Source organism: Cervus elaphus, chromosome 23, assembly GCF_910594005.1.
Source record: "Cervus elaphus chromosome 23, mCerEla1.1, whole genome shotgun sequence".
NCBI lineage: Eukaryota > Metazoa > Chordata > Mammalia > Artiodactyla > Cervidae > Cervus > Cervus elaphus.
Genome location: NC_057837.1, coordinates 57347860 through 57358784, shown reverse-complemented (window position 1 = coordinate 57358784; position 10925 = coordinate 57347860). Strand labels below are relative to the sequence as shown.

General features: G+C 47.7%; 1 protein-coding gene across 1 annotated transcript in view; it reads right to left on the bottom strand.

Annotated features, from left to right (window-relative positions):
• Positions 1–80: 80 nt before the first annotated feature.
• The window catches only part of LOC122681095 (piezo-type mechanosensitive ion channel component 2-like), an 88546-nt gene continuing 77701 nt past the window's right edge, over positions 81–10925 (bottom strand). The window contains exons 43-48 of the mRNA XM_043882814.1: positions 4940–5006; positions 3041–3252; positions 2647–2763; positions 1950–2029; positions 823–1060; positions 81–429 (exon numbers count right to left, since the gene is read on the bottom strand). Of these exons, the coding sequence (XP_043738749.1) occupies positions 81–429; positions 823–1060; positions 1950–2029; positions 2647–2763; positions 3041–3252; positions 4940–5006 (1063 nt within the window). The remainder of the gene's footprint in view (positions 430–822; positions 1061–1949; positions 2030–2646; positions 2764–3040; positions 3253–4939; positions 5007–10925) is intronic.

The following is a 10925-nucleotide window of genomic DNA, read 5'->3' as shown; positions in this document are numbered from 1 at the left end:
CAGGCCCTGGGGACCCAGCTGGGCAGCAGCTGCAGGCCAAGGGCCTGGCACTGGGGGGACGCAAGGCTGCGGCAAAGACCCTACTTCTCTGAGGCCAAAGGGCTTGAGGACACGATGGCTGCTTCCAGCCGCTCCACTGGAGCCCCAGCAACAGGGTTGGTGGGGGGCAGGCAGGGAGTGGGTGGGCGCTGGCGCGTCCACTTGATCATGGTCTCGGGCGAGCGGTATAGGAAGGTGAGTCTGGCGAACAGCTCCTGCTCCAGCTGCAGCTCACCCAGCTCACGGGCCAGGAAGATGTCTGTGCAGAGCCCTAGCACACGGTCCACATCAGGTAGCTGGTCATACATGATGGAGCGGGCAATGCCGAGGAAGTGGTCTCGGATGAACTTGGCTGCAACCATCACCACCGACACATAGAGCCCGACAATGCTGGGGGGATGAGGGGGCGTCAGCACTGCTGTCCCAGGAGAGGAGGGCACAGCCCCTACTCAGCCTGGTGGGATAGAAGTGCGAATGCTGACCACTCGCAGCCCCCACGACCTCTTGTGGGTGGGGCTGGGGTTCCAGCCCCGACCTGGGGTTGGAGGGCTGGATGACACATGACCCTACATACAGGAATGAGGGGTGGGACAGTGGGAATGCCCGTTTCTGCTAGCAGCTTGTGTGACAGTAAGTTACCATCCTGGTGTATTTCTGGGGCCAAGGGAACAGGGACTTGTGCCTCCTGTCCCAGGCAGTTCTGGTGAGCAGGGGTGAGAAGGGGCAGAAAGTTCTGAAGCCTCCGGGCCACAAGGCAGGTTCTTGGGGCCGGGGGAGCCTTACCCATATCCTGCCAGGAAGCCCAGGCTCTGGGGGCTGACTTTGTCATTAAAGATGACGAGCTCCAGGTCCTGACTGCAGCCCCGGCTCTGGTCACAGCCTGGCCGCCACTCCTGGACCATCCACCACTCAGCTGCTGGGCTGGCCACGGGGGCCTCCACCGGCCTCAGCTGCTGCAGCTGGATGGTGGCGTTGCGGAAGAAGGCCAGGCGGTCCACGTCCCGTGGCCTGTGGGAGTGGGCTGTGTAGGAGAGGCAGCGTAAGGCCCTGGGGACGCCTGCAGGCTGGGAAGACCCCATGTCACCCGTGACGACCACGTCAGGGGACTTGCCTCCAAGGGGCTGGGATGGATGCTGACTGAGCAAAACCTCTGACACTCCCCCGCCCTCCCTGCAGGCAAAGCAACCTCTGCTTAGACGCAGCCTGGCCCCTTGCCCCTAATGCACTCCTTCTTCCTGCCTTATTCAGGGGCCCCCATCTGGAGGCCCCCTCCCCAGCAGCACCTCCCGAGGAGCCAGTGTTCAAGGTCTCCCTGGGAGGGTCAGCCTGGTCCCCTGGTGCATACCGATGCCCCTCCCTCAAGGGGTTCTGCCCTCCCCCCAACTTCCCCCCACCCCTGAGCACATCCGTCACCCCAGCAGCCCCTCCTCCAGTCCACACTGGTTGAGCTGGAATTTGCTGCTGAGATGCTCTGCCCAGAACCCCTGTTCGTACTGTTCCCGGGTGAATTGATTTCAACGGTTTTGTTTATTTGTTTGTTCTTTAACAAAAGGTTGTTTTGGTTTGAGATTCAGCAAAAACACACGCTGCCTTCTGCTTCCTCTCCATTCAGGATTCAGTAAATTAGCTGTTTTCCAGTCGGCTTCGAGGCCTCGCCTCAAATGAGCCTCCAGCGAGATAATGCATTTAAAAGCCCTTGGAAAAGTACCAGGTCCCACGCACATTGGAGACAGTGTCAACCTGCCAGTGGCTGGCTCAGCCCTGCACCCCAGCCAGGCAGGCTCACGGGGGGCCCTGCTTAGGCCCACCTACAGGGCTCAGGATTTGGGGGGAGGGGTAAGCTGCCCTCCCCCGCCTTCCCTGGCTGCACCATCTGGGGGCAGGGATGCAAGGTGGGGGTGGGTCCTTACCAACTTCTAACCGGTGGGCCATTTTCACTTCAGTCCCCTCTGTGGTCCTCAGGGCTTTGGGAATAAGGCCAGGGAGCATTCTTCAGGCAGGAAAACAAAGTCAAAAAAACTGAGTTCTGGTTTACATTCACCGACATTTAGTGCAATTCAAACATGGTGGGGGGGCCGCTGTCTGAAAGCGGGTCTTCCTAGTGGCTGCATGGGAAACTCCGTGGCTCAGACACCTCCTCCTCCCCCTCCCCCAAGTCCACTTAGTTCCCCCAACTCTATGACCTTGGACTTCTTATCATGCCTGACTCCCCCGCTTTGCTAACGGTTTGGGTGAGTTTCTGTGGCGTCCACAAAGTTGGTCTAGTGCGGGGACCTCAGGAAGCCAGCTTCCTCTTCCAAAAGTATTTATTAAGTGCCACCTGTGTGCACCCCTGAGAAGCTCAGTCTCTTCCCGACTGACAAGCCAGAGCCAGCCTGTGGGAGGGGGCTGGGCTGCATGAGGCAAGAAGAGGCCTCCAGGCCAACCCCCAAACACTCTGCTTCCTTGTACCATGCATGGAGATGTCATTAGCGACTAATAGACGAGCATTTTGTAAGCAACTTGCCTTGTGCAGGGCAAATTATCTTGTTCCCACCCAGGGGTGCAGAAGCTAGTGTGTGTGTGCGCACACGTGTGTGTGTGTGTATGCACGGAGGGGACACCTACACAGGCTCTTTCCGGATGAGGCTGAGTGTGTACACCAGTTGGTCCCGTATATCCGCGTCTGTGTAACACACCATGTGTTTGCCAGATGCTTCCACATTCTTGACCAGAGACACATTCCTGAGGGTGGAGGGAAAGGAGAGAGGAGGCTGAGAAACAAACTGGTGGGCACGTGGGGCAGCTTCCCTCTGGTCCGGCTGCCTGCGCTCCCCATTAAGATGCGCTGAGTGACCCCTCTCCCACCACTAAGATGCATTGAGTGACCACCGTGTTCATCTTCGGCCCTGAAGCCAGAGGAGAGGGCGACAAAGGGCCCTGCCGTCGGGGAGACTGGGGTCTTCATCAGGCAGCACCCACCCCCTGCCCTCTGCACATCCATCTTCCATCCGGGCCTCACCCAGCCCTGGACTTGCACCTGGGTAGGCGCCGTGGCTCTGCACGGCTGAGCATCACGGAAGGCCCAGGAGGCCGGCAGGTGTCCTCCTGCTCCCTCGGCCCAGGGGCTGCTGGGAAGACGCCAGGTGGGTGCTCGACACAGAAGGACAGTGGAAAAGCCAGGCTGCCTGCCTCGGCCCCTCGCTGGCCCCCGAGCCTCGGTTTCCACCTTGTCTGAAGGCGGGGGAGACAGAAGCAGAGCAGGTGCTCTGAAATGAGGGTTTCCTGGCATTTAGACCACAGGAGGTGGCCTGGCCACATTTCACGAGACGCGAACATCCTCAGCAGAGGGACCCCATCACCTGTGGGAGCTGCTATCCTCCGGGCCCATGGCAAGAGACAGCACAGAACTCAGACGCCCTGCATCCCTCCCTCTAGCCAGCCATCCTGGGAGCCTTGGGGAGAAGGTTCAGAGTGCAGGGCCCTCCAGCCTCGGCTCTTGGGGGCTCGTGAGGGAGTTTTCAGCAAGCAAGCAAACACGCCTAGGGTTGGACCTGGTGAGCACAGTCCTGCAGGCCTGCTGGGCCCCAAGGAAGGAGTCATTTCCTCCTGTGGATGGAAGACAAGGCAGCCCCGCTTCCTCCCCAGCTCTGGCAAGGAAACGTGCTATAAATAATCAGCCCACAAAAGAGAGTCATGGCAGAGAGGATGGTCCAGCTCTGAGAAGGGTCTGAGGAGAGGGCCAGGTGGGAAGGCTTGCCCAGAGGAAGTGCTGTCTGAGCTGAGATTGCAAGAATGAGTGAGCATAAGAAGATGCAGACAGTGGAGGAAACCAATTTCAGGCAGAGGGAACGGCCTGTACAAAGGTCCTGGGGTGGCCGAGGCCATGACAAACCAGAGGAGCAGGAAGGAGGCCAGTGAGGCTGGAAAGGAGAGAGGGGTATGGGGATGAGGATGGGGCCGGGGTGTGAGCAGCACAGCCTTGTGGGCCACAGGCGGGAGCCAAGTTTTTATTCTAAGCCCAAGGGGAGCTGTGGATGAGTTTCATGCAGATGAGATGCAGGTTGAATTGACACCTTTGGGACAGTCCTCTGCTGCACATTACCAGATACCTGCCCCCTGCCTCCCACGTGCAGAGGGAACCCACTTCAACACCCAGGGTTGGCTGGGGTCAACCAGAGTGCAGTGAAGCTCACTGTTTTAGGATGGCCGGAGAAAGCCCACATCACAGAGCCTACGGTCCTAAGAGCTATTCACTGCCTCTGCAGTCATGGACGCCTGTTCCAGTCCCGCGCACGGCACGAGTGGGACAGGCTCAGTGGCCCTGCCATTTCCTGGTCATGTGACCTGACCCCAGTGTCCTAATGGGCCACACTTGAGTCCCTCCATTGGTGAAAAACAGAATAGGGTCTAACATTCATCTTGAGAGGGTCAAATGGTGTCATGAAAGACCCATGGTGGGCAAGTCTAAACTCTTAACAAAGAGGAAAGACAGCTATTTGAAAATACTGGAGGACGACAAACAGTGAGAAGTCCCTCGAGCCTGGGGGTGGCAGGAATTCCACCAGAAAGCCACTGTCTTGTGGGCAGGGGTTCACGAGAGGGGCTTGGGGTCATGGTGATGGAGCTGCGGGGGGAGGGAGGGCTGGGTGTTCTGCCTGGAAAGAAGCAAAAAGCCCATGTTTAAATCAGCCTCCCTGAGTGGGTCTGATACACGTTTCCAACCACCATGAAGGAGGGGAACTGGATTCACCCTCCTGCCCTAAGCAAGTAAGAAAAGCAGACAAATGTGCCAAAAGCAACACTTTTCCAACACTAGAAAACAGGCATATGAGAGGACTATCCCCAGTGGGGGGTGGGGGGTGGGCAAATGCTACGAGCTGTGCAGATGCCCCAGCTGATGGCCCAGAACACCCCTCACCCTCAGCTGCATCACATCCCGCAGGACCCCAGTCAGAGGGGACCCCCTGAGCAGCAGGGGGACAGAGCTGGGGATTCAGGTAGGCTGAGGTGGCCAGGGGTGCCGTGTTGACACCTGGAAAGCAGAGAAGTGCCCACAGAGAGAGAACTGCTGAGTCCAGCAGAGGTTCCCCGAGGCAGCAGCTGAGTCCTGCAGGGCCCATGGCTGGAGGGACAGGGGTGCCCGGGGGAGCACAGGTGCACATGCCCCCGTCCCAGGGCCAGGGGCTTCGGGAGGTCCTGAGAGCTGAGGCCTGAGACACCAGCACTCAAGTCCATGCTGATCTCCAAGTGGGATGCATGTGGGCATTGGAAAACAGCGCCACTGGAGCTTGGCAGGCTGAATGGGCAGGAGCCCGCACCCACAAAAAGAGAGAGAACTTGCGGCTAAAGGTCTCCCGCATTGCAGGCGGATTCTTTACCAGCTGAGCCACAAGGGAAGCCCAGAAAAAGGATAGGGGAGGGGGAAATGGAAAAAGAAGAAGGAAGCCTGCATTCTCCAGGGCGTTTTTAACAGGATCCAGTCTTCTCACATAACGCAAACAAACAAGATGTCCAGAATAAAAATCCCGTGTTACTCAGCACGCCAAGAATCAGGACCATCGATCAAATCTCGAGGGAAAGAGCATCAAAAGATGACAACCCTGAGATAACCCAGTTGCTGGGATTATCAGACGAGGTCTGAGAAGCGGCTGTGCTGGTTATCCTCTGTGAGGTAAAGCCGGACAGGCTTGAAATGAATGGAAAAAACAGAAGTTTTGGCAAAGAGAGACAAACTATAACGAAGAATCACTAAATGTGATGTGGTTTTGTATCCTGGATTGAATTTTGGAAATCCACTCCCCAGTCCCCAGCAAAAAAAAATGACATTCATGTAAAAACTGGTGAAATCTGAGTACAGTCTGGAGTTTAGCATAATAATGTACCCACGCTGGCATCTTAGTTTTGACAAACATGCCACGGTGGCAAACAAAGATGTTAACATTAGGGAAAATTGTTGTTGCTCAATTGCTCAGTTGTGTCCAACTCTTTGCGACCCCATGGACTGCAGCATGCTAGGTTTTTCCTGTCCTTCACCATGTCCCTTAGAAGAAATAGAGTAGCCCTTATAGTTGACAAAAGAATCTGAAATGCAGTACTTGGGTGCAGTCTCAAAAATGATAGAAAACTAGGTGAGGGGTATTTGTAAACACTCTCTGTTATCTTCACAGCCTCCTGTAAATGTAAAATTTTATTAAAGAAAACATTTATTTAAAAAGAAATAAAACTTTTAGATCTGAGAAGCAAAGTAGAAGATATAAACATTTCACTGAATAGGCTAAGAGAAGAATGAAGATGACAGAGGACAGAGTCAGTAAACTTGAAAACAGATCGATGGAAATGATCTAATCTTAGAACTGAAAGACAGGATTTTTAAAAATGAGGGCCTCAGGGACTTGTTAGTCAATATTGTAAGACCTAATGCGTCATTGAAATTCCTAATAGAGGAAGAGACAGGGTCAGAAAAAAATTTTTTCAACTACTTTAGGAAAATATGACCGACATAAAACTTTAGAGATAGCTAACACAGTAAATTATAGATTTAATTGTAATTTACATTACAAATTATAGATAATTGTGTCTGGGGCTAACAACATGCCCTGGGACACCATTGTCACTATCAGATCCCTATCAATACCGTAACCTTACCCATCACCCTGCAAAAAATCCTCCAGCTTCTGGTGTTTTTTTTTTCCTTTTGTGGTAAGAACTTTTAACATAAGATCTACCCTCTTCACAATTTTTTTAAAAGTATACAATGACTTCCCTTGAAGTCCAGTGGTTAACTCTATGCTTCCAGCGCAGGGGATACAGTTTCAATCCCTGGATGGGGACCTAAGATCCCACATGCCACGTGGCATGGCCAAAAAAGTAAAGTATACAATACAGTATTGCTAAGCTTAGGCCCTGCGTTTTACAGTAGATCTCCAGAACTTATGTATTTTAAGTGGCCAAACATTCGCTATTTCCACCAGAATCCAAGCAAAACAATTTTTTCAAAGAATAATGGCTAAACTTTCCCAAATATGTCAGAAGACATAAATTTTACAGGTTCAAAAGGCTTTAAGACCTCCAAACAGGATAAACTCCAAGAAAACCACACCCAGACACATCAGAATCAAGGGATTGAAAGCCACAGATAAAGATTGAAAGCAGACAGAGAAAAATGATGCCTTCCCTGAAGGTGAATAACGCCTGGAGACCATTCAGCAGAAACAATGGTGGTCAGAAGACAAGGAAATAATATAGCATCCTTGAAAATTCACAACAAAGGAACTGTCAACTCAGAATTCTAAATCCAGCAAAAATATTTTTCTTAAGAGTGAAGGCAAAATAGAGACCTAGTCAGAAGAAGAAAAAAAAAACAAAAACGGAAAGAATTCATCACCAGCAGACTTGCTCAAAAAGAAATCTGAAAGAATGTTGTCCAGGCAAAGGGGAAATGATATCAGAGGAAAACTCAGAACATCAGGAATGAAGGAAGCGCAACAGAACAGATAAATATCTGGGTAAATATAACGGACACTTTTCTTCTCTTGAGTACTTTTAAAAACGTATGACTTTACAAAGCAATCTTGGTGACATTATCCAGGAGATTCAATGTATGTAGATGTAAGATATGTAATAATTAGAAGGTGAAGTATAGAATCGAGATGGTAAAGATGATTATAAGATTTCTATATTTTACATACGGTAGTAACACATGAACACTAAACAGATGGTGAAAAGTTGGAGAGATAAATATTATCTAAAGCAACAACTAAAAAGTAACATAGAGATACAGCCAAAACTCAAATAGACAAAATAAATGGAATGCTAAAATTAAAGGACTTCAAGTAATTCAAAAGAAGTCAGAAAAGGGAACAGAGGGGGAAAAAATGAGAAAGATAGAGAAATAATAAAATGGTACACCTAAATTCAACTGTAGCAATAATTGCATTAAACCTGAATGGTTCAAATACAGTAATTAAAAACAGAAATTGGATTGGGTGAAGAAATGATCCAATTAGACATTGTCTCTAAGAAATGCATCTTAAATTTAACCAAAAAACTTGCTCACAGGACAAATCCCGCGAATGACCTATTTTAGAGAATGGTTTTTACAATTGCTCAGGATTGTGAAGCAGAGGAGGAAGAAAAGGAGAGAGAGGCCACACGTGGTCACAAAACTAAGATACTCACTTACTAGCCCTTTACAGAAAAAGTTTGCTGGCTGCTCACACTGACAGATTAAAAGTAAAAGGATGGGAAAAAAATAAAATAAAATACACAGTTAACACAAATCAAAGCTGAAAAGGAGTACCCTGGCAGTCCAGGGGTTAAGACTTCTCCTTCTAGTGCGGTGGGGGCGGGGGTACAGGTTCAATCCCTGGTTGGGGAGCTCAGACCCCGCACGTCCCACAGTCAGAAAACCAAAAAATAAAACAAGCAGTGTTGCAACAAACTCAATACAGACTTTAAAAATGATCCACAAGACAACATATCTTAAGAAACAAAAAAAAGCAGAAGTGGCTATATTAACATAAGACAAAGAAGACTTCAGTAGAAAGAAACTACCAGGCATAAATAGGGCCATTACATAAGGAGAAGAATTTACCAAAAAGATATAACAATCCCAAACATGGGTGCCCCAATGGCCAGGGACCAAACTCTACAAGATAAAACCTGATTGAAGAAGAAATAGACAAACCCACAATTATATTTGGAAACCTCATCACTACTTTCTCAGCAATCAACAGAATAAGCAGACAGAAAATCAGCAAAGATATGGAAGAGCTGAACAACACCATCAGTTTGACTTAGTTGACATTTATAGACCTCTTCAGCCAATGGTAACAGAACACTGGTTCTTTACAAGTTTAAGTGGAACATTCACCAAAATGAAGTACATTCCATTAAAAAGTTAACAACCTTAAAGGAATTAAAATTATACAGTGTATTTTCTCAGACCATGATGGACTTAAACTAGAAATCAATAACAGATATCTGGAAAATCCACAGATATTTTTAAATTAAGCAACCCATCTCTAAATCATAGAGAGGTCAGAGAGGAAGTATCAAATAAACAATCTAGAATTCCACTTTAGAAACAAAGAGTGAATTAAACCCAAAGAAAGCAGAAGGAATGAAACAATAAAGAGCAGAAATTAGTATAATGGAAAATTGAGAAAATAAATTAATTTTTAAAAGTTAGTTATTTGAAAAATCAATATACTTGACAAAACTCTAGGCAGACTGACCAAAATAAACAGAGAAAAGACACAAATTATAAATATCAGAAATGGAAAATGGACTATCATGACAGAAGCTACAAAAATTAGAAGGATGTTATGATGAGACTTCCCTGATAGTCCAGTGGCTAAGACGCTGTGCTCCCAATGCAGGAGGCCTGGGTTGATCCCCGGTCAGGTAATTAGATCCCACGTGCTGCAACTAAGACCACACACACACACAGACACACGCACACACGAGGATGCTGAGATGATCTCTCTATGACATAAATTCAACAATTTCGATGAAATGGACAAATTACTGGAAGACACAAAACACCAAAACTCAAGCAAGAGATAACATAAATATGCCTAAATTTACTAAAGAAATTGAATTCTTAGCTTAAAATCTTCCAACAAAGAAAACTTGGCCCAGATTGTTTCCAAGGCAAGTTCTACCAAACATTTTATGAGATAATAATACCAATAATGCCCAGACTCTTCCAGAAAATAGGTGAAGTGAGCACACTTTTGAACTCACTTTATGAGGCCAGCATTCTCCTGATGTCAAACCTAAAGACACTGGATGACATGCCATACCCATGTTCATAGCAGCATTATTCACAATAGCCAAAGGTGAACGCAGAGCAAGTGTCCATCACAGATGACTTGATAAACAGCATCATATTCAATAGTAAAAGACTACAAGATCTCCCTCTGAGATCAGAAACAAGGAAAGGACAAGCCATTTTCACCACTTCTATTCAACATAGTACAGAAAGTTCTAGCCCAAGCAATTAGGAAAGAGAAAGAAAAGACTTCCAAATTGGAAAGGAAGAAGTGAACTTATATCTATTCACAGATGATATCATCTCATATGTAAAATATTCTAAAGAGTCCACAAAACAATTATTAGAACTAATGAGTGAACTCCACAGAGTGGTGGGGTTTAGAGTCAATACACAAAAAGCAGTTGCATCCGATACACTAACAGTGAACAAAAAAGAAATTAAGAAAAACCATTTCATTTATAACAGTGCCAAAAAGGATAAAATATTTTGGAGTTTAATTATCCAAAGAGAAGGATGGTATAATGAAAGTCACAAAATGAAAGGAATTAAGGAAGACATAAGTAAATGGAAGCACATCCCATGTTCACAGGCTGGAAGACTGAATACTGTTACAATGTCAATGCCACCTTAAGCAACCTATAGAGTCAATGGAATCACTGTCAAAACCCCAATATCATTTTTTGCAGAAATGGAATAACCCATTCTAAAAGTCATATGGAATCTCACAGGCCCCCCAAATAGCCAAAACAATCTTGAAAAAGGAGAAAAAAACAGAAGACTCATACTTCTTGATTCAACACTTACTACAAAACTATAGTAATCTAAACAATGTGGTATTGGCATAAAAACAGACATATAGACCAATGGATTGGATGACATCATGGACTCAATGGACATGAGTTTGAGACAATTCTGGGAGATAGTGAAGGACAGGGAAGCCTGGTGTGCTGCAGTCCATGGGATTGCAAAGAGTCAGACATGGTTTAGTGACTGAACAAGAACAACACAAACTCATGCATATATGGTCAAATGACTTTTGATGAAGATGTCAAGACTATTCAATGGGGAAACAAATGATTCTGGGAAAACTGGACACTCACATGAAAAAGAATGAAGTTGGACCTTA